The sequence below is a fragment of the Aquarana catesbeiana genome, linkage group LG07 (assembly GCF_042186555.1).
Source record: "Aquarana catesbeiana isolate 2022-GZ linkage group LG07, ASM4218655v1, whole genome shotgun sequence".
Taxonomy (NCBI): domain Eukaryota; kingdom Metazoa; phylum Chordata; class Amphibia; order Anura; family Ranidae; genus Aquarana; species Aquarana catesbeiana.
This window is the reverse complement of record NC_133330.1, coordinates 86,809,195-86,833,884: the sequence shown is the minus strand read 5'-3', so window position 1 is coordinate 86,833,884 and position 24,690 is coordinate 86,809,195. Positions and strand designations below refer to the sequence as shown.

General features: G+C 44.2%; 1 protein-coding gene across 2 annotated transcripts in view; it reads right to left on the bottom strand.

The window, feature by feature from the left end:
- LOC141103142 (inter-alpha-trypsin inhibitor heavy chain H3-like) overlaps positions 1–24,690 on the bottom strand; it is a 221,679-nt gene that overhangs the window by 117,527 nt on the left and 79,462 nt on the right. For both annotated transcript variants that reach the window (XM_073592420.1, XM_073592421.1), the window contains exons 8-9: positions 15,257–15,373; positions 10,349–10,517 (exon numbers count right to left, since the gene is read on the bottom strand). In XM_073592420.1, coding sequence (XP_073448521.1) covers positions 10,349–10,517; positions 15,257–15,373 — 286 coding nt within the window. The remainder of the gene's footprint in view (positions 1–10,348; positions 10,518–15,256; positions 15,374–24,690) is intronic.

Genomic DNA, 24,690 nt, shown 5'->3' with positions numbered 1-24,690 from the left:
CTGACTCATGTCTCTGACACCTGACTGATTCGTAGCTCTGATACCTGATTCAAGTCAAGTTTAACTGTGTATATCATGGACAATTTGCAGCCATCCTGTCCGGGTTACACCCTGGCAACTCCTGTGCAGAATGACAGGTGCAGGTTAAATAGATTTGGACAAAGGAATGGAAAGTCCCTTTTCCTATTATGACCTAGATGAACTTCCAATGGTAATAACTGCTGCTGAGAGGAGAAAAATAAATCAAAATGTGGATAAAGGTTAAATAGAAATGTCAGTCAAAACAACATGGTAGTAAAAAATGTAAAAATAACTGTAGTTTCAAAACAACTATCAAAAGGTGCTGAATGTTATCTTCCCTGGGTCACCTGATCTGCTGCCAGAACCCCCTGAAATCTTTTTGTAAGTCCTGACTTTAAAGTGGGAACTTGCACAGAGCGATACAAGCTCTCTGCCTTGTATGACACAGCACTTGGATCTAGCAGTTGGCTGGTCAAGCACCACATTTGCCCCATACCAGTACCACATTCAGGGCAATCTTTAATATTGATTGGACCCTGGGCAAACATTTTCTTGAGCCCCCCCTCCATGTAATTTCACTCTCCTTCCACTCTGAACATAAAATAAATAGCTATCATGTACCAGGTGCTGGAGGTCAATGGAGAGAGGGCTCCCTTTGCAGGTAGACTCAAAATCAGTTTGCTGAATCAGATCAGGCAGCGATTGCGATTGGTTGCCAGAGGTTACAGTGTATCATTACCGCTCACTGACTGGCTGCTAGAGGTTACAGCACACATTATGGCTCACTGATTGGTTGCTAAAGGTTACAGCACATTATCTCCTCGCTGCCTGTACACCATGGAATGGGGAGGTAAAGAGACCCATCAATAGACAGAAAACTCCTAGGGATCCTAGGACTCCTGGGATCAGTGGCAATGCTGGGGGAGGGGGGTGTGATCAGCGGCAATGCTGTGGGGTTGATGGGATCAGTGGCAGTGGTGGGGGGATGGGGTTAGTTAGGGGGCAGTACACTGTGGCAAATTTGGAATAATGTAGAGCAAACATGGAAATCTTTGGCAAGTATATAGTGGGGAATTCTACACTGACCACTAGGGATGAGCTTCGTGTTCGAGTCGAACCCATGTTCGACTCGAACATCGGCTGTTCGATCGTTCGCCGAATTGCGAACGTTATGGGCCGTTCGCGCTAAATTCGTGTGGCGCGTCACGGCCCATAATTCACTGCGGCATCGCAGTGCATTGCTGGCTGATGATTGGCCAAGCATGCACTATGACCCGCATGCTTGGCCAATCACAGCGCCGTCAGTAGAGAGAGCTGTAATTGGCCAAAGCCAGGGTGGCTTTGGCCAATTATGGCTCAGGGGATTTAGTACACACCCCACACTATATAAGGCCGCCTGCACGGCGGCCCTGTGTAGTGTGTGTTCCGGTGTGCTGAGAGATAGAGAGAGAGAGAGACAGTGTCATTTGATTTGAGTTAGATAGATTAGGCAGAACAGTCAGTCAGTTAGCTGCACTTACAGTGTATTGTGTATATATATGCATCCCAGGTGTTGCATATATATATATACACTGTATTCAGTTTAGCTAGATCCGTTCCTGTTATCTTCTATCTAGACTATTTACATTTAATGCAGTGCGTCCTGCTCACAGTGTTCAGCTAGATCCGTTCCTGCTATTTACATTTAGTGCAGTGCGTCCTGCTCACAGTGTTCAGCTAGATCCGTTCCTGTTATCTTCTAGACTATTTACATTTAGTGCAGTGCGTCCTGCTCACAGTGTTCAGCTAGATCCGTTCCTGCAATTTACATTTAGTGCAGTGCGTCCTGCTCACAGTGTTCAGCTAGATCCGTTCCTGCTATTTACATTTAGTGCAGTGCGTCCTGCTCACAGTGTTCAGCTAGATCCGTTCCTGCTATTTACATTTAGTGCAGTGCGTCCTGCTCACAGTGTTCAGCTAGATCCGTTCCTGCTATTTACATTTAGTGCAGTGCGTCCTGCTCACAGTGTTCAGCTAGATCCGTTCCTGTTATCTTCTAGACTATTTACATTTAGTGCAGTGCGTCCTGCTCACAGTGTTCAGCTAGATCCGTTCCTGCAATTTACATTTAGTGCAGTGCGTCCTGCTCACAGTGTTCAGCTAGAATCGTTCCTGCTATTTACATTTAGTGCAGTGCGTCCTGCTCACAGTGTTCAGCTAGATCCGTTCCTGTTATCTTCTAGACTATTTACATTTAGTGCAGTGCGTCCTGCTCACAGTGTTCAGCTAGATCCGTTCCTGCTATTTACATTTAGTGCAGTGCGTCCTGCTCACAGTGTTCAGCTAGATCCGTTCCTGTTATCTTCTAGACTATTTACATTTAGTGCAGTGCGTCCTGCTCACAGTGTTCAGCTAGATCCGTTCCTGTTATCTTCTAGACTATTTACATTTAGTGCAGTGCGTCCTGCTCACAGTGTTCAGCTAGATCCGTTCCTGCTATTTACATTTAGTGCAGTGCGTCCTGCTCACAGTGTTCAGCTAGATCCGTTCCTGTTAAATTCCTACTGACCGGCAGGCTTGTCTGGTTACAGTATATAAAGCTACCTGAAGAAAATTACAGGTGTTCTATTTGATCCTATTAGTACCACGGTCAGGCAGCTAGACTATTTACATTTAGTACAGTGCGTCCTGCTCACAGTGTTCAGCTAGATCCGTTCCTGTTATCTTCCTACTGACAGGCAGGATTGTCTGGTTACAGTATATAAAGCTACTTGAAGAAAATTACAGGTGTTCTATCCCAGCTTAGTGCAGCTACAGGCCATTAGTATGTCTGGAAGGCCAAGAAGGAGAGGCAGACAGTCACAAGCCAATAAGAGAGGGCAAGCAGGCTCTGTGTCTAGTGCTGGTCGTGGAGACGGTGCATCCTCATCAGCACGTGGCCATGGGACACGCTTGGCCTTTTTTTCGGCAGCTGGCCATGTTGAGCCGCAACATGCGGAAGACTTGGTCGAGTGGATGACCAAGCCGTCCTCATCCTCCTCATCCTCTCTCACCCATGCCCAGGGTGCTTTGTCTGGCAAAGCAGCGGCCTCTTCCCTCAGCTCAATGTCATCAGTGACTCCTTCCCTAGCTCCACCATGTCCTCATGAGGATTCCCTCGAACTGTTTGACCACAGTGTTGGGTACATGCTCCAGGAGGATGCCCAGCGTTTGGAAGGCTCTGATGACGATACTGAGCTCGATGAAGGCAGTAACATGAGCGCGGACAGAGGGGGTGCCCAAGAAGGACAGCAATCTGGCAGTCATGCTCCCCCTGCTGCAGCATACTGCCAGGTTTGCTCCAGTGATGAGGAGGGAGGGGATGATGAGGTCACTGACTCAACGTGGGTGCCTGATAGGAGAGAGGAGGAGGAGGAGGAGGAGGAGGCGGCAGCACATCACCAACGAGGCAGGATGCCCTCCAGGGGCCAGCCTAAGGGCAGCACATTGACTGCATCACACCCCAAAGCTCCACATGTGCAGGGCGCTGCAGTCTCTGCGCGTTATTCAAAAAGTTCTTTGGTGTGGGCCTTTTTTGAGACGAGTGCATCAGATCGCACCGCTGCCATTTGCAACATATGTCTCAAGCGTATCTCGCGTGGCCAAAATATCTCCCGCTTGGGTACCACATGCTTGACCAGACATATGTTGACCTGCCATGCAGTTCGTTGGCAAGCGTATCTAAAAGACCCACACCAAAGAACAAAGAGGATCTCTCCTTGCTCCTCATCAGCTGAGATTTCCAACCCCACTAGACCTTCAGTCCTCTCTGAGACCTGCAGTGAGAGGAATGAAGGTGTAGAATTAGGTGTGTCACAGCCAAGTACTTGTGGGCAATCTGCTTTTGGTACACCGACGTCAGATTGTACCAGGCAAATTTCCCTGCCCCAGCTGCTGCACCGCCGAAAGAAGTTTGCTCCCAGCCATCCACATGCCCAGCGGTTGAATGCTAGCTTGGCAAAATTGCTAGCACTTCAACTGCTGCCTTTTCAGTTGGTAGACTCTGCCCCCTTCCGTGAGTTTGTGGAATGTGCGGTTCCTCAGTGGCAGGTACCCAAACGCCACTTTTTCTCACGGAAGGCGATTCCGGCTCTCTACCGGCATGTGGAAGGCAATGTCCATGCCTCGCTGGACAGGGCGGTCAGCGGTAAGGTGCATATTACCGCTGACTCATGGTCCAGCAGGCATGGACAGGGACGTTACCTAAGTTTCACGGCGCATTGGGTGACTCTGCTGGCAGCTGGGAAGGATGCAGGACAAGGTGCAGTAGTGTTGGAGGTTGTTCCGCCACCACGCCTCCAAAATGCTGATTGTGACACACCTCTCTCCTCCACCCCCTCCTCTTCTTCTTCCTCCATGGCCTCTTCCTCGGAACCAGCGGTGCTCCGTAGGCGTTCAAGGGGCTACGCAAGTACGCAGGCCAAAAGATGCCATGCGGTGCTTGAGCTGGTGTGCTTGGGGGACAGGAGCCACACTGGGGCAGAGGTTCTGTCAGCTCTGCAGGGGCAGGTTCAGAGGTGGTTGACGCCACGCCAACTTAAGGCAGGAATGGTGGTTTGCGACAATGGCACCAACCTCCTCTCTGCCCTCCGACAGGGACAAATGACCCATGTGCCCTGTTTGGCTCACGTCCTTAACTTGGTGGTGCAGCGGTTCTTGGGCAGGTACCCGGGCTTACAGGATGTCCTGAGGCAGGCCAGGAAAGTCTGTGTGCATTTCCGCCGGTCATATAATGCCAGTGCTCGGCTGACGGACCTCCAAAAGGAGTTTAACCTGCCCAAGAACCGCCTAATCTGTGACATGCCCACCAGGTGGAACTCAACGTTGGCCATGCTGCAGCGGCTGCACACGCAGCAGAGGGCCATCAATGAGTACCTGTGCGACTATGGCACCAGGACAGGGTCAGGGGAGCTTGGTTTTTTTTCCCCACGCCAGTGGGCCATGATCAGGGATGCATGCACTGTCCTGTCACCATTCGAGGAGGCCACGAGGATGGTGAGCAGTGACAGTGCATGCATCAGTGACACTGTCCCCCTTGTCCACCTGTTGGAGCACACGCTGCGTGGAATAATGGACAGGGCACTTGAGGCAGAACAGAGGCAGGAAGAGGAGGACTTCCTTAGCTCTCAAGGCCCCCTTTATCCAGACAGTGTTCCTGCGTGCCCGCCGATCACACAGGAAGAGGACGAGGAGGAAGAGGAGGAGGAGGAAGATTGTGTCAGTATGGAGGTGGAGCCTGGCACTCAGCATCAGCAGCAGTCTTTAAGGGATCAGTCCCAAGAAACACATGGACTTGTACGTGGCTGGGAGGAGGTGGCTGCAGACCATGTCGTTCTTAGTGACCCAGAGGACTCCGGACCGAATGCCTCAGCAAACCTACGCTGCATGGCCTCCCTGATCCTGCAAAGCCTGCGTAAGGATCCTCGTATTCGTGGTATCAAGGAGAAGGACCAATACTGGCTGGCAACCCTCCTTGATCCACGTTACAAGGGTAAGGTTGCGGACCTTATCTTGCCATCGCAGAGGGAGCAGAGGATGAAACATCTTCGGGAGGCCTTGCAGAAAGGTCTGTGCAACGCGTTCCCAGAGACTGGGAGGTTACAAACTCCTGTTTCTGGACAACGTGTTGCTGAGGCTTCGGTCAGTCAAAGAAGGAGCGGTGGAGAAGGTGGCCGTCTGACCGATGCGTTCAGACAATTTTTTGGTCCGCAGCCCCAAGGTATGATCGGTTCCAGCAACCATCGCCAGCGTCTGTTTTACATGGTGCAGGAATACCTAGGGGCAAGATCAGACTTGGACACCTTTCCCACCGAAAATCCTCTGGGTTACTGGGTCTTGAGGATGGATCACTGGCCAGAGCTTGCACAGTATGCAATTGAGCTACTGGCCTGTCCTGCATCCAGCGTTCTTTCGGAACGCACATTCAGTGCTGCTGGAGGCGTGGTAACCGATCACAGGGTGCGTCTGTCCACCGACTCGGTCGATCGGCTGACCTTCATAAAAATGAATGAGTCTTGGATCACCACCAGCTACCAAGCACCTGATGCTGATGTAACCGAATAATTTTTTTTGAAATCTCAGATCCCTTCAAAGACTGCCTATGCTGATGCTGAGTGACTATCCCTGAGTAATTATCCTCTTCCTCCTCAATCATCACGCTGATAGCTTGTAAGAACATTTTTGGTTCTGGGCGCCACCACCAGTGCCTAAGGCACAATTTTTCAGCCCCTGTTTAACAGGGGCGTGTAATTACAATTTTTGATGTAATACTTTGCAGCAGGGCTCGTTCCTGCATTCCAACTAGAGTGTCTGTGAGGGGTTGCAGTGTTGTGGCACCAGCACCAGTGCCTAGGGCCCAATTTTTCTGCCCCTGTCTAACAGGGGCGTGTAATTACAATTTTTGATGCAATACTTTGCAGCAGGGCTCGTTCCTGCGTTCCAACTAGAGTGTCTGTGAGGGGTTGCAGTGTTGTGGCACCAGCACCAGTGCCTAAGGCCCAATTTTTCTGCCCCTGTCTAACAGGGGCGTGTAATTACAATTTTTGAAGCAATAATTTGCAGCAGGGCTCGTTCCTGCGTTCCAACTAGAGTGTCTGTGAGGGGTTGCAGTGTTGTGGCACCAGCACCAGTGCCTAAGGCCTAATTTTTCAGCTCCTGTTCAACAGGGGCATGTAATTACAATTCTTGATCTAATATTTCACAGCAGGGCCCTGTGAGGGCTTACAGTGTTGTGGCCACAGCAACACCTAAGGCCCAAATTTCTGCTGAGTATATAGGGCAGGACCCTACTTTCAAACATCTAACTTACAAACGACTCCTACTTGCAAACGGAAGGAGACAACAGGAAGTGAGATGAAATCTACCCCTAGGAAGGGAAATTCTCTCCTGTAAGAGTTAATATGGGAAAACAATTTCTCCTTTCCACTGATGCTTTCCAATCCTTGTTCCACAAAAAAACCCAAATTTTCAAAAAACATTTTTCATTGGGACAAAAAAGTGAGGTGAAATCTTCTGAAGAGGAGGAAAGACAGCAAAACAAATGTCACAGGGGTGATAACCCTTCCCTATGTTTTCCAAAAAGCTTAGAAAAGATTTTTTGGCTGGAGCTAAACACGTTAAAAATGTTCAAAATTACAAACAGATTCTACTTAACAACAAACCTACAGTCCCTGTCTTGTTTGCACCGCCTGTATACTGCTGTTCAGAGTATATAGGGCCTGGTGGCCCCACACCTTTCCTTATTTTAATTTGGGTGCGGGGTTCCCCTTAATATCCATACAAGACCCAAAGGGCCTGGTAATGGACTGGGGGGTACCCATGCCGTTTGTCTCACTGATTTTCATCCATATTGCCATGACCCGACATGACATTAAACCCGCAAGCAGTTTTAAATGAGATTTTTTCCTTTAAAAATGACATTTGGTGCAGGGACTGTTCTAAACATGGGAAACACGCGTCACTTTACAGGCATACTATAGACACCCCCCAGGTACGATATTTAAAGGAATATTTCACTTTTTTTTTTTTACTTTAAGCATCATTAAAATCACTGCTCCCGAAAAAACGGCCGTTTTTAAAAGTTTTTTTTGCATTGATACATGTCCCCTGGGGTAGGACCCGGGTCCCCAAACCCTTTTTAGGACAATACCATGCAAATTAGCCTTTAAAATGAGCACTTTTGATTTCGAACGTTCGAGTCCCATAGACGTCAATGGGGTTCTAACGTTCGTGCAAACTTTCGGTCCGTTCGCGGGTTCTGGTGCGAACCAAACCGGGGGGTGTTCGGCTCATCCCTACTGACCACCAATGTAATGGGGAATTTACACTGACCACCAATGTAAGGGGGGATTTACACTGACCACCAATGTGAGGGGGGATTTACACTGACCACCAATGTGAGAGGGAATTTGCACTGACCACCAATGTGAGGGAGAATTTGCACTGACCACCATGTAACGGGGGATTTTACGCCACCCACCAATATAAAGAGGGATTTCTACACTGTCACCAATGTAATAGGAGCATTTACACCAACCACCAATGTAAGGGGGAATATACAATGACCTCCATGTAACAATGGTTGCCAATTTACACTGACAACCATTGTCAAGGAGATTTGTACTGACCACCAATGTAAGGTGACACTTCTACACCGACCACCAATGTTAGGGGGGATTTACACTGACTACCAATGTGAAGGGGGATTTACACTGACCACCTGTATAAGAGCAATTCTGCACTTGCCACTAATGTAAAGGGAAATGTACACTGATCACCAGTGTAATGAAGAATTTACACTGACAACCAATGTAATGGGGGATTTTACATCAACAACCAATAAAGGGGGATTTCTACACTGGCCACTAATGTAAGGGGGTATTTATGCTCACCACCAATTTAAATGGGGCTTCTACATGGATCACCAATGTAAGGGCAGAAACTGACCACAAATGCAAGTTTGGATTTTTGTACCGATTACCAATATAAAGAGGAGTTTCTCTGACCACCAATGTAATGGGGATTTACACTCACCACTAATGTAATGGGGATTTACACTCACCACCAATGCAATAGGAGCATTCACAGTAACCACCAATGGAGGGATTTACACTGACCACTAATGTAACTGAGACATTTAGCCAATGTTCACATTTTTCTGTGTCTGGAACGCATGCAAAATCACTTTCCTGACATCACAGAAACGTGCTGCCCTTTAGCAGATACACAGCAGTGTCATTAGCTATGATTAACCTCCCTGGCGGTATGATTATTTCAGATTTTAGGTGCTGAAAGCGGTACAATTATTTTGCACAGAAATATGGCGTTTCATATTGTAGGCCTGTAATTCTTAGGAATAGTTCACTTAAATCTGTCCAAACAAGAGTCTAGTAGACATCCCGGGTATGATAAAGTTTGAAAAACGAAATAAAAAATTATAATATAATAAATAACTATAAATAATTAAAACACATAATAATATAATAATAATAAAAATTATATAATAATGTAATCAAATCAAAAACACTGAAATTTGCACAGTTGCAGAATTTTAGCTTTTATTACTTTTAGTGTTTGATGATGGATCTCCCCACAAATCACTATCGCTCAATTCTGCAAGTGATTATAATTTATTATCGCTTTTTTCTAGCTGGTCTAAAACCACTTTTGATGTAAAGAGACAGTTTTGGTTGCTATGGACAATCTCCAGTTTCCTGGCAGAAAGAACAGTTTTATATATATAAAACTGCATGCAGGACACTGGGCAGACCACTAGGGACAAAGGGGATGTGTAGTTATTTGATACAGTACTGTAATCTGTAAGATTACAGTATGCTGTATCTATACTATGTGTTTCACTTTTGAATTTACCGCCGAACTCCGTCCCCGTGCGTCGCAACGCTCGCAGGGAACGGAGCTCGGCACTGTGAATCGAGCGAGACACAGCGGCTCACCGATCACAGCGGGGAGACATCGCAGGAACCAGGGGACAAGGTAAGTAATCTCTTCCTGGATCCTGCGATGCAAGCCCGAGTCTGGCTCGGGGATACCGCTTTTGGTATGTAAAATCCACCCCGAGCCAGACTCGGGAATACCGCCAGGGGGGTTAAGCACTATTGAGAGTGTGAAACGCATCAGCTATTTTTGCCTGTACCCTGCTGTTCTCATGAACTTTTGATATTTTTCACAATAAAGGCGTTTTCATTGGAGTGCGACTGTCCAGATCTTCTCTCTTCAGATACACAGCGGTGTCATTAATTGTTAATGACACCCTCATGCATCTGCTGAGATGTGCATATTCACATGCACCAAAATTCACGGCACTGTGGCACCATGTTATTTTGAAAAAGGGTTCCACCTCCAATTTGCTAACTTTTGCAGAACAGGCTGATGTTGGGCCTAATGACCACAGTTGTAGGCAGGACTTTCAAGCATTTTACCTCCCCAGTGGGCAGCATTCAGCAGAAGTGATGGTGGATGTGACCTCAGGGGGGCATGATATATATGGGCAGCATTAGTAACAGAACTTCACATGAAGATATCAGGAGACAGCACGAGACTAAAACTTCAAGAGACAAGGAATTTAAACTTGGATAGTTGGCAAGTATAAGGCAGCTGCTTTGGTTCCCCTAACAATGATGGGGCCCAGGGCAGCTGCCCCTTTTGCCCTGCCCTAAAGACGGCCCTGACCACATTTATCAGTTGGCTAAAATTGTGAATTGGGGTGGTGTAGGAGAAGATTATTTTTAATAACAGAGTTGTTTTATAGCCAGTGTGTAGTAGATTATATTTATTTGTCGTGTTTACATACCATACCCATCTGTAATTTTTCTGACAAAGTCCTTGGCTTCTTTCAGGTTTTCTGGTGTTGCTTTCACCAAAGAAGGTTTCCACACATCAATATTATTGTCAAATAGTACAAAATTAAATTGATCATGTTCTGTGGTGTCCTTCAAAATTTCAAGTAAGGCTTCCTTTGTCTAAATATAGATATCACAGTAATACATACATTTATTATTAAAATAAAATTTCATTTAGATAGGGTAGATAAGTAGAGGGACAGGTGATAGTAGCATAAAATGTCATTAAAGCCCTTGTGCAAGAACAGCTGTTGTATGGTGGGAAGTGTTCAGTGTATTGTGGTGAATAGTGCAATGTGCTAAGTGTACTGGATTCCATTTTTTTCTTTAGAACCAGTAGGTTTTCATAAGAACTTACAGTGCACACCGATATTTACCATTTGCATGATTGCATTTATAACTAAAATATGTACTGATATATACAGCATATTAGATGTTTTGGCTGACCCTCCCCTTTTAGGTTTGATATGCCTTTTGTAGGATTCACCTTTATTCAGATTGTAAGCCATTAAGAGTAGGGCCCATATATATATATATATATATATATATATATGAGCCAGAAGCAATAACTTCTTTTTAATTTGGGATAGTGTAGATGCTGTGAAATCCCTGTCAAGTTCTTATTGTTGTCTGTGTCTCCATAAAGGAGATGCACTCTCTACTTGTCTTGGTGAACATTATCACAGGCAAAAACCAAAATGTTACAGTTTTGTAGGATTCACCTTTACTCAGATTGTAAGCCATTAAGAGTGGGGCCCATATATATATATATATATATATATATATATATATATATATATATATATATATATATATATATATATGAGCCAGAAGCAAGACAAGAACTTCTTTTTAATTTGAGATAGTGTCGATGCTGTGAAATCCCTGTCAGGTTCTTGTTGTTGTCTGTGTCTCCATAAAGGAGATTCACTCTCTACTTGTCTTGGTGACCATTATCACAGGGGAAAACCAAAATGTTACAGTTGTCACACAAACAGCAAAAGAGGGCTAAATCTTTTGTTGAGCATACACATTCTGGAGACAACTGTCTGAGATGGTATTTCCCCTTACTTTTAAAAGATTTTCTTTCATTTACCTTTTCGTCTTCAGGACAGAAAGTGAAAAAATCTCATAATGGGACAAGACAGGGATGCCCATTGTCACCCTTATTATTCATTCTCACATTAGAACCACTAATTCGCATTGTAAACAAATTACCCGACATTCATGGTTTCGATATCAAAACAAAACATACAAATGTGCAGCATACGCTGACGATTTACTATTTTTCATATCCCAACCACACATCACTATGCCCAACCTATGTAAGGTATTTTCCCAATATAGCTATATGTCAAACTTCAAAATTAATTACAAAAAATCTGAGGCATTGAATCTGACACTCCCAGAAACCACTTTAAACAACACAAAAAACAACTGCAAATTTAAATGGGAAACAACATATTTAGGAATACAATTAACTCCAAAACTAGATTTGATGTATAAAGCCAACTTTAAACCACTCTTACAAAAGATCACCAAAGACCTAGAGAAGTGGACATTGAAATATTTTTCATGGTTCGGTAGGGCAGCCATAATTAAAATGACAGTCTTACCCAGAATACTATACTTTTTCCAAACAATACCCATATTACTACCTTCAAGCTTCTTTAAATCCTTACACTCTATGCTAAGAAAATTCCTTTGGGCCGCCAAGAAACCCAGAATTAGTTTAAACCTACTAACTATGAATAAACAAAAGGGAGGCATGGGTTTTCCTCATTTTAAAAATTATTATCTAGCCGCACACCTAACTAGAATTATAGATTGGACATGCCACAAAGAGAATAAAGATTGGGTGGGATTGGAGAATAATATGGGACCTATTCCGACATCACATACTCCATGGATACCCTGGAACCTATGCCCAAAACAATTAAAACAACATCCTCTCATTGGGGCCACTTTAAAAAACTTACACACAATCAGAGGCATTTCCTCACCTCATCACTGGGACCATTAACACCTCTGACAACAAACCCTCATTTCTCACCGGGAATGGATGGTTCTATCCAATCGTTTTACAACAGAAACACACCAATTTTAGTGGCACACTGTTTACAGAAAAACAAAATCAACTCTCTACCAGAATTGCAAAAAGAAATAGGACAAAAACCTCTACAACCCAGGGAATATCAACAAATACATGAATTCATTATGAACACTCAAAAACAAAAACATTTCCTTAGACCACTAACACCCTTCAAAACTATTTGTCTTTCAGCTACTACAACCACTAAGAGTGTTTCCTTAACCTCCCTGGCGGTATGATTATTTCGGATTTTAGGTGCTGAAAGCGGTACCATTATTTTGCATGGAAATTTGGCGTTTTATATTGTAGGTCTGTAAATCTTAACAATAACACACTTAAATCTGTCCAAACCAGAGTCTAGTAGATATCCCGGGTATGATAAAGTTTGAAACACAAAAACATAAATTATAATATAATAAATAAAAATAAATAATTAAAAAAAAAAAAAAAAATAGTAATAAAATAAATTTCCCCACAATTCACTATCGCTCAATTCTGCAAGTGTTCTAATTTACTATCGCTGTTTTCTAGCTGGTCTAAAGCCACTTTTGACGTAAAGGGACACTTTTTGGTTGCTATGGACAATCTCCAGTTTCCAGGCAGAAAGAACAGTGTATATCATGTAAAATTGCATGCAGGGCATGGGACAAAGCACTGGGGACAAAAGGGATGTGAAATCATTTCATACAGTACTGTAATCTGTAAGATTACAGTACTGTATGTGTTATGCTTTTGACATTTTTTTGAATTTGCCGCCAGGCTCCGCCCCCGTGCGTCGCGCCGCTCGCAGGGAACGGAGCCTGGCACGGAGAGGCTTCGGAGGAGGACAGAGCCCTCGGACACTGCGGGTGACATTGCAGGATCCCGGGGACAAGGTAAGTAACGCCGCCCCAGGATCCTGCAATGCGATCCCGAGTGTGGCTCGGGGTTACCGCTAATGGTACTGAATTTTAACCCCGAGCCACACTCGGGAAAACCGCCAGGGAGGTTAACATACACATGGTTGCAGTTCCAGCGATATACAGGAACTGAATAGACACAAAACTTTCTGGGAATCAACTTTAAATAAATCCTTTACAAAAGACCAATGGTTACAAGCATGTGTGTTCGCACACAAATGTGCAATCAGTGTAAGATTGCAAGAAACATCATTTAAAATTTTAACAAATTGGTACATAACACCAAAAAAAATACAAAAATGGTTTCCGGCAGTGCCTGGACATTGTTGGCGCTGATAAAACCCTTTAGGAATCAAGTAATAAAGATCATAAAGCATATCACAAAAAGGACAATTCATCTAGATGATGCTTGCTGCCTCATAAATATCACTAATTGCACTCTGAGAAAATACAAAAACTCTTTGACCAGATTCTTAATCACATCAGCTAAAACAGTGATACCAAGACACTGGAGAAGCACCACCGCCCCTACAATTAAGGAATGGCTGGAAGAAATACATCTCCTTAAAGGAATGGAAGAGATCAGAGCAACAACACAAGGGAATATAGAAAATTTTAATAAAATATGGCAACCATGGATTACTTTTAAATATTCTGATTCATATACCACTTTCACATAAAGATAAGCCTTTTATACATAGACCAATATTTTTCCTATAATATATTTATTTTATTTAATTTTTATTTAATTTTCTTTCCTCCTCTTTACTCCTCATTTCTATTACTATATCTATATCTAAGGACACCTCTCAGGGGTCCACAAATTTATTCTCCCTTTCAAAATAAATAACAGATTTTTTCTATACAAAGCTAGAGTATTTCCAAATAATTTATCAATATAACAATAGGTCGGATACGAAACCACCTTGGTGGCCTTACCAGTAAATACTCTATTATTGAAGTCAATTATTCACTGTTATATGAAACTCATGTACAAATGTTATTATGATTGAACAAATGTTATTTTCAAACATTAATAAAAGCTTTTTGTTTAAAAAAAAAAAAAATCTCTCTAATGGAGCATAGACAGCAAAAAAAAAAAAAACTGACAAAGTTTTTAAATATACTTTATCCAGAAGAAACATGTTGACTTTAGATGTACTGTAGTTTAAGACAGTGTTTCTCAACTCCAGTCCTCAATTACCCCCAACAGGTCATGTTTTCAGGATTTCCTGCAGATGAAACGGCTGTGGTAATTACTAAGGCAGTGAAACTGATCAAATCACCTGTGCAAAATAATGGGGAGCGTGGAAACATGACCTGTTGGGGGTACTTGAGGACTGGAGTTGAGAAACATTGGTTTAAGAGAGAAACAAATCCAGTGGAGGAATGTTAAAGTGAAACTTCACTCTCTCAATCAACATTGACTATTTTTAATCCCTATGCTGCTAGCATTACTAAATAGATAGGAAAGTATCATATTTACTTGTTTTAAACTTGTCTTTTGCATTTCTTCAGTTACTTCCTGGTTTCTATACCTAGGCAAATTATGTCATTCATCCCAGTAGTCTTCAGGAGAGGAGTAGGAGTTTTCTCACCCTCCTGTCTGAATTCCTAAGCTAAGGGCAGATGGTTTCAAGAAGTAAATTTTACATGAATCATTGGCCCTTACTCAAGATGGCAACGGCCAGAAATGCTAGGGTGGTAATTTCTCAGCAAAATAAAGAATTGAGATATGGATTGATGGGGGAGTTTGTTTTGCATATTTAAAATTGATTAAGTAGCCTTTTAGGTTTGTGGTGCTCAGATGCAGTGTAGTTTCACTTTAATGAATAACAATAATAAGTATATGTTTATCTGTACCTTACCTGTTCCATCTTTCTACCCTCCATTGATCCACTTCTGTCTATAACGTAAATTACATTTTTTGGCACACTAGCTAATTTTTGGGGTGCGAAAAAGTGAACAAAATATCCATTGACAACCTAAAAAAAGTTAAGAATGGTATTAGTTCAAGCAAATAAGCCAAGGTATAAAGCAGACATCACTAAATGGTGGATCATAGTCCTATCCAGGTCACAATGGCTGAACTAGCAGTATGGGTGTCCTCTCCCAGTCACCCACACCGTCATCATTACTGTAGGATGGAGGGTAGGAGGTGCCTAACGTTTCAAGTTAACAAGTAGGTGATTGGTTGCCAGGACGTAGGGCAGTTCTAGCAACCAATCACCTGCTTATGAACATGAAAAGTTGGTCAGCTTCTGCTCTCTGTCCAGACTTTTTGTGCCTCCCACCTTCTGCCTTGTTCTGTAAGGTAGCACTATGAGGAGGGGGATGTGATGGGGAGGGGGTGGTAGGTGGGGTTGAGGACACTAATGTGAAAGAGGGGATGTGATGTAAAGGGGGCTGAGGACACTGATGCAATCCGGGGGATGTGATGTAAAATGGGCTGAGGACATTTATGTGATCAGGGGGGTGTGATTTAAAGAGGCCTGAAAACACTGATATGACTCCAAGAGTCAAAGAATTAGTCACTATGAACGAGTCTGAGTATGAGAATGAGTCTGCTACAGGTGTGGGCTCACCTCCTTGAAGCACTGACACTGCATGATTTTTGATACTTGTCTGACTTGATGACCCATAGGATGTGTTGGTTCAAACCAATGAATCAATGTGGACTTGTGTGATTAGGTTTGGTTCTCCTTCTATTGATAAGTACTTTTTTCTAGTAACCTGCTAGGTACCCACTGGAGGGTTGCCCTGTCTGTTGTGAGCAGCCTAACCTGAGCTAATGAGCGCCCTGAATGGTTTCATTCTTCTCACTACCTTTATATAAACTAAAATTGAAAGAAAAGTTTGGGAATGTAAAAAAACAAACATAGATAATCACCTAGGTGGATGCAGCTTCACTCCAAGACCACTTAATAAACAGAAAGAAGGCGCCTCTAAGTGCAGAAAGAAAAAAATTGAACCACTTCAGCCCTGGAAGATTTGGTTGCTTAATGACCAGAGCACTTTTTAAAATTTGGCACTGCGCTGCTTTAACTGGTAATTGTGCATGCAATGCTGTACCCAAACAAAATTTGCGTCCTTTTTTTTCCCACAAATAGAGTTTTCTTTTGATGGTATTTGATTGCCTCTGTGATTTTTATTTCTTGGTTTTTGTTATAAAAAATATCCAATAAACTAAATTTTAGTCATATATTTAGGCCAAAATGTATTCAGCTACATGTCTTTAGTAAAAAAAAAATGTCAATAAGCATATATTTATTGGTTTGCGCAAAAGTTATAGCTTCTACAAACTAGGGTACATTTTCTGGAATTTATGCAGCTTTTAGTTTATAACTACCTATCTCATTTCTTGAGGTGGTAAAATGGCAGGGCAGTACAAACCCCCCCCCCCCCCCCAATGGCCCCATTTTGGAAAGTAGACATCCCAAGGAAATTGCTGAGAGACATGTTGAGCCCACTGAATATTTTATTTTTTTGTCACAAGTGATTAAAAAGTGACAACAAAAAAATAAAAATTAAACAAAGTTGTCACTAAATGATATATTGCTCACACATGCCATGGTTATATGTGGAATTACACCCCAAAATACATTCTGCTGCTTCTGCTGAGTATGGGGATACCACATGTGTGAGACTTTTTGGGAGCCTAGCCGTGTACAGGACCCTGAACACCAAGCACCGAATTCAGGATTTCTAAAGGCGTACATTTTTGATATCATTCCTCACTACCTCTCACAGCTTCGAAGGCCATAAAATGCCCAGATAGCACAAACCCCCCCAAATGACCCCATTTTGGAAAGTAGACACCCCAAGCTATTTGCTAAGAGGCATGTTGAGCCCATGCAATATTTTATATTTTGCCACAAGTTGCAGGAAAATTACAAACTTTGTTTTTATTTTTTCCACAAAGTTGTCACTAAATATCTTGCTCAAACATGCCATGGGCATATGTGAAATTACACCCCAAAATACATTTTGCTGCTTCTGAGTATGGGGATACCACATGTGTGAGACATTTTGGAATCCTAGCCGTATACAGGACCCCAAAAACCAAACACCGCCTTCAGGCTTTCTAAGGGTGTAAAATGGTGATTTCACTTCCTCACTACCTATCGCAGTTTCGGAGGCCCTTAAATGTCAAGATAGCACAACCCCCCGCCAAATGACCCCATTTTGGAAATAAGACAATTCAAGCTATTTGCTGAGAGGCATGTTGAGTCCATGGAATATTTAATATTTTGCCACAAGTTTCTGGAAACAATCCATTTTTTTTTTTTTTTTTTTTTTTTTTTTACACAAAGTTGTCACTAAATGATATATTGTTCAAACATGGCATGGTTATATGTGGAATTACACCTCAAAATACATTCTGGTGCTTCTCCTGAGTATGGAGATACCACATGTGTGGGACTTTTTGGCAGTCTAACCACGTACAGGACCCCGAAAACCAATCACTGCCTTCAGACTTTCTAAGGGCGTAAATTTTTGATTTCACTCCTCACTGCCTATGACAGTTACGGAGGCCCTGAAATGTCCAGATAGCACAAACACCCCCCCAAATGACCCCATTTTGGAAAGTAGACACCCCAAACTGTTTGCTGAGAGGCATGTTGAGTATTTTTCAGATCTCACTTTTTGTCACAAAGTTTTGAAGATTGAAAAAAGAAAATGTTTTTCCTTTTCTTTCTTCATTTTCAAAAACAAATGAGAGCTGCAAAATCGTGTCCTGGTCATGGAGGCAGAGAACAAGGGCATATGATGAATTGGGTCAGTGGACCAATATGACCGCAACTCATTTTTTTTAGTTATGCCCATGAGGAGGGATAGGCCCAGGACGGTCTTAAATTCGGAAACCCTAATAGGTCTCCAATCTCTGGCAAGGGTCAACTGGGGATTAGCAGTGATGAATTGACCAGCATACAATTTGCTTTGGTCCACAATAGATCTATAGAGATCTTCAGTGAAAAACAGGGAATAAAAATCAAGTGACGTAAAAACTGTTTCCACCTGAATTCCGGGTTGGCCAGTGAATGGGGGAAGTAAGGGTGTTGCAATAGTAGTGGGCTCCCAATTCGGATTGGCAAATGCAGCAGGAAGGGCACTATGGGCTCGACGGGCCTGTCTTTGTCTTCTTGGTGGCTGCGAGACACTAGTTGTGCTAGCCACCGCACCAGCTTGAACTGCACTTATGGGACTCGCCACGTCACCAAGTGTTACTGCAGTGCTGGATGTACGACCAGGATGTGCTAGGCCGCTGGTGCTTGTCAGTTCACCAGAAGGATGAGCGACACTAGTACTGGCTCTATGCTCCATACAAGAGCCCTGCGGTTCTTGCACCTCAACAACAGCAGAAGAACGGGGTGGGGTACGCCTGACCTTGGCAGGGACCACTACTCCGTCGTTAGAGCTATCTGTCAGGGTGCCGCTGCTGTCTACAGGTTTGTATTCTGAGCTTGAATCTGACAGATGGGTGAGTTCCTCTTCACTATCTGTCATGCTCAGAAACGTGTAGGCCTCTTCACTAGTGTACCTTCAATTTGCCATTTTGGGCTCTAAATTTAGTGGTACACTAGTGAGACTCACAGGAAAAAAAAGCACCTGACTGTCAGCGACTGCTTGAAGCGCTACCAGTTATGTGTTTAGTGTTTTGTAAGTGAGAGTGATCGATTGATATTGCACTTGGGTGGGCTGGGCTAGGCTGGGCAGAGGGGCTAAACGGAGGTGCTAGCAGGTATCTGGGCTGATCCGCTAAAACTGCGTTTTTGGGAACCCTAAACTATTGGGGATGCTAATATAGTTCTGATCAGTTCAAAGATATCGATCCGTGCAGACACTATACTACTAAGGGAGGTGTATGGTGCGTGCGTGGGTGTCAGCGCTACTGGCACTAATCTGACGCTGCCTGGGGTGACGCAGACCCTGACTGATGCTAAAACCTAACTGATGTCACCCGCCGGGTGATCAGGGGGTTAAACCCTTATTGGTAATATATGCTGGATGCACTGACGCTATAAAAAAATAACTAGCTAACCAGCGTCACCCGTAACAATAATACGGTGATCACTGGTGACAGGGGGTGATCAAGGGCTTAAACCTCTATTAGGGGGGTTTAGGGGGGTCCCTAGACCTATCTGGGGCTTTTACTAAGTACTCTAATTCTGATTGGTGTCACAAATGACAACAGTACAGTGATAAAAGAAAAATATGAAAACTGCACTGGGTGACATAGTGACAGGGAGTGAAGGGGTTAACTGGGGGGGGGGGGGTGATATTGAGTTATTTGTGTGCCTATGTGTACTGTGTCAGTGTAGTGTTGGTGCAACTCACGTTTGGATGTCCTCTTTCCTCTCTCTGGAACGGAAAAGAGTTCCACGAGGGGAGATGACATCACTTCCCCGGCCTGTGTTTACACTTACACAGGCAGGGGAGGATTTCATTTGTCAGGACCGATCAGCAGATCCAGGCCAAAAATCATTGGCCTGGGCCTGGAGACTGATCGGTTCTAAAACGAATATGATCGTCGCAGCCACCGTAAGGTAACATTGCTTCGCCCACCCGTGCCATTCTACCGCAGTAAAACTGGAAGGAACCAATCAGCAGTTCCGAAACGAGTCCCATTTTGATGACCGGTTTGCGGTCCACGCTGGTTGCTGGTCCCCTCCCGCTGATGTCACTTCCGGGATTCACGTTCCACACTGATCTTGACAGCGCAATTGCTCCACCGGTGCCTTTAGAGCTGCGGCTTCCACCCGCTGGTCCCTCTGGGACTTTCTGCTGCTGTATAGTGACACCCCTGGGAATCTGTGATATATACTGTGACCATCCTGATGCCAGGTCACCTTCCTTACTTTTTACATGATGCGCTCCCTTCATCATTCATCTTGTAAGTGTTTTTAATCCCTTTGGGATATTATTTCTGCACTTAGGCGCCTTCTTTCTGTTTATTTTGTCCAGTGGCAGAATTACCGGGGTCGCAACAGTTGCAGTTGCGACGGGGCCCGGCATTCCGCCACTGTGGGGGGGGGGCCAGCGGGGTTGCTCTTCACACACGCTCTGAGCGGAGATCGTGTGTCATATAACAATAGCACAGAGAGACACCGGCGGCGGCATTAATATTCTATTTATCGGTCCTCTCTGGCACGGATGAGAGAGGACACACAGCTGATCTCACGGCTCCCCCTCTCCTCTCCTGTGTGCTCCGCGGGCAGTCTAGTGTGAAGCTAAAGAGCTCACATTTCCCGCGAAGCACACAGGAGAGGGGAGGGGGGAGAAGGGGGAGCCGTGAGATCAGCTGTGTGTCCTCCTCTCTCATCCGTGCCAGAGAGGACCGACAAACGTGCTGTCCGGCACTGATGGGATCTAATAGCATTCACTGTGATGGGCACTGATAGCATTCACTGATGGGCACTGATAGAAGGCACTGATAGAAGGCACTGATGGGCACTGATGAGCACTGATAGAAGGCACTGATGGGCACTGATGAGCACTGATAGAAGGCACTGATGGGCACTGATAGAAGGCACTGATGAGCACTGATAAAACGCACTGATGAGCACTGATAGAAGGCACTGACTGATGAGCACTAATAGAAGGCACTGATGGGCACTGATGAGCACTGATAGAAGGCACTGATGAGCACTGATAGAAGGCACTGATGGGCACTGATAGAAGGCACTGATGAGCACTGATAGAAGGCACTGATGGGCACTGATGAGCACTGATAGAAGGCACTGATAGAAGGCACTGATGAGCACTGATAGACGGCACTGATGAGCACTGATAGAAGGCACTGATGGGCACTGATGAGCACTGATAGAAGGCACTGATGGGCACTCATGGGCACTGATGAGCACTGATAGAAGGCACTGATAGAAGGCACTGATAAGCACTGATAGACGGCACTGATGAGCACTGATAGAAGGCACTGATGAGCACTGATAGAAGGCACTGATTAGCACTGATAGAAGGCACTGATGGGCACTGATGAGCACTGATAGAAGGCACTGATGGGCACTGATAGAAGGCACTGATGAGCACTAATAGAAGGCACTGATGGGCACTGATGAGCACTGATAGAAGGCACTGATGAGCACTGATAGACGGCACTGATGAGCACTGATAGACGGCACTGATGAGCACTGATAGAAGGCACTGATGGGCACTGATAGAAGGCACTGATGGGCACTGATAGAAGGCACTGATGAGCACTGATAGAAGGCACTGATGAGCACTGATAGAAGGCACTGATGGGCACTGATGAGCACTGATAGAAAGCATGATGGGCACTGATAGAAGGCACTGATGAGTACTGATAGAAGGCACTGATGAGCACTGATAGAAGGAACTGTTGGGCACTCATGAGCACTGATAGAAGGCACTGATGAGCACTGATAGAAGGCACTGATGAGCACTGATAGAAGGCACTGATGGGCACTGATAGGCAGCACTGATGGGCACTGATAGATGGCACTGATGATTGGGGCACTGATTATCAGTGTAAACAATTTACTGACATTCTTGGCAGTTAACGGCAGTCCTTTCCTCACACAGACACAGTGTGTGAGTAAAGGGCTGTGGATAACCGGCAAGTCTGTTTACATGTGATCAGCTGATCACATGGTAAAGGGCCGATGTGATTGCGCTGGATGCACGTCCCAGGGGTCATGCAGGAAGCACGGTTTTTGGAGGAAGTCCATGGATACTCTCCCAAAATTGGAAGCCCAGGGCTCGGATGGAAGGGGGGCCCATCATGGTTTCTTGCACCGGGGCCCTGAAGGTTCTAGTTACGCCTCTGATTTTGTCACTAGAGATTGCTCCCTTCTTCGAGTGCTGCCCTAAGTGTATGAAGACCTCTCATCATTTGAATATCTACACTCAACATAGACATTTATCTGCTTGGTCCTGCTACTCAGCGCATGGAGATATATAAAACACAGCGCTCTATAGTGTAAAACAAAAATATATATAACAGCAGCCGCATACGTTGTGACAAACAATAAAAAGAAAAAAAAAGAAAAATGCAGCGCTATATAAGTGAAGTGAATATAAAACAATGTATAAAACCATGAGTATTAACCCTGGTGGTGAATCATGTGATAAATGAATCAGTAAATTCTTATATAAAAAGAAGTGAAATGAAAAAAATGCACTTGTGTCGACACACTAAGAAAAACACTTCAGAAGTGGATGATAAAGGTCCTAGGAAGACTGGCAGGGATGGTGTAAGTCCGTAGATGGAAAGCAACGTCAGTGGTATTAAACATCAATGAGTAGAAAAGGATGGGTACTCTTACCAGATGAGGTGGACTCCCCTGTCTATGACATGGAGTCAGTAAAGCAGTAAGCCCCACCCGGGCTATAGAGGGATGGCCGGAAAGCTGGAACTCTCAGGATGCACTTCAACCAACAAACCTCCAACGATCGTCAGGATGGATCATCAAGGCAGGAATTCCAAGACCGTGTAACACAGATGGCCAAAAATATGCAATTTTTCTCATCAAGGTGATATGTAAGAGAAAAATCAAAGCTTCCGCATGGTGCAAGTAAAAACAGGGATTTTTATTGCCAAAAAAGCCATACAAATGTATAAAATAGTGATCACTTAAAAAAACAAACGAAGGCAGCATGGAGAGGGGGTAACCGACCGACGCGTTTTCGACCAAGGGGTCTTCAACTGGGGCATGGACTACCCACTCCATGCTGCTGATATTTATAAATAATGTTGAAATACATGACCAATGGGAGAAGGGAATCAAAGACACATCTCATTGGATCAGTGGCATCAGATAAATCCGGAAATGCATCACTCTATCAAGACAACCAATGGAAAACAGAGTAGAGTGACAAGCAGGTGTGTTCTCCAATAGCACAGCCGGCCAGTCTAGACCGCGCCCCGGAGTCTTCAACCCACGTGTCAAACAAACGGAAATGACGTGGTGGTATAAACCCGCCAAACGTCGCTTCCTGGTCACGTGGTCGGAAGGGAGGCGGCATCACATGACCACACAGCCAAGTCATGGAGTCGCCCCCGCCGTACACTGGGCGAAAGGAAATGACGTGGCGCCGTCCAATCGCCGCACAGCATTTCCTGATCATGTGATCAGAGAGGGAGTAATGTCATGTGACCTCAGGGGGAAGAGACTACGCAATCTATTGCGTGTCCTCACCACGGTCAGATGAATAGATCTCAGCCAATAAAGGCCACGGGTACAACATCTTAACAAAATGATTGTAAAACGATATGTGTAAAAAACAAAACAAAAATCGTCCTTCAAAACGGACAGAGTAATATCAATACTACATACATGATAAAATATGCAAATATATCAGGAATAACCGGCATAACATAAATATATCCAACAAATGAATTGATAAAAAAATATAAAAAAGGAAATTATCTTAAATAATAAAATGTGTTAAGGGGAGATTTATATAGGTGACAAATAGCTAACCTAAGGAACCCCTGAAACCAATAAGGGGAACCAATGAAAAAGGGCATACATCAAATAAGGAACCTGAATGACAACCCGCTGAAAACACATAATAATAAAAACAGCCACTAAGATTGATTGATGAAGGAGTTGAGATCCCACTCCACGTTCAAGCAGAACAGAAAGTAGGACCTCAACTCATAGATCCAGTAAGTTTTGAGGCGTGAAACGCCTCGAAGTCTCGATTCTCCCCTCCAATGAGGGATAAATCTATCACTTGAAAAAGTGTACCTGAAGGATCCTTGTTGTGATATTGTAAATAATGTCGTGGCACCGTATGTTTACTTTTCCCACCTTTGATTCCGGCCACGTGTTCATTGACACGGATGGAAAAAGTCCTGATGGTGCGACCAACATATTGTTTATGACAAGGACAAGTCAATAAATAAACAATATATTGGGAAGAACATGTGGCAAACTGTTTCATATGGTATATATGGGACGTCACAGTGGATGTGAATGTTAGCATCTTTTGCCGCCCGCTGATGTTATGATGACACACATTACACCTGCGACACGGTCTAGACTGGCCGGCTGCGCTATTGGAGAATACACCCGCTTGTCACTCTTCTCTGTTTTCCATTGGTTGTCTTGATAGAGTGATGCATTTCCGGATTTATCTGATGCCACTGATCCAATGAGATGTGTCTTTGATTCCCTTCTCCCATTGGTCATGTATTTCAACATTATTTATAAATATCAGCAGCGTGGAGTGGGTAGTCTATGCCCCAGTTTAAGACCCCTTGGTCGAAACGCGTCGAGCGGTTACCCCCTTTCCATGCTGCCTTTGTTTGTTTTTT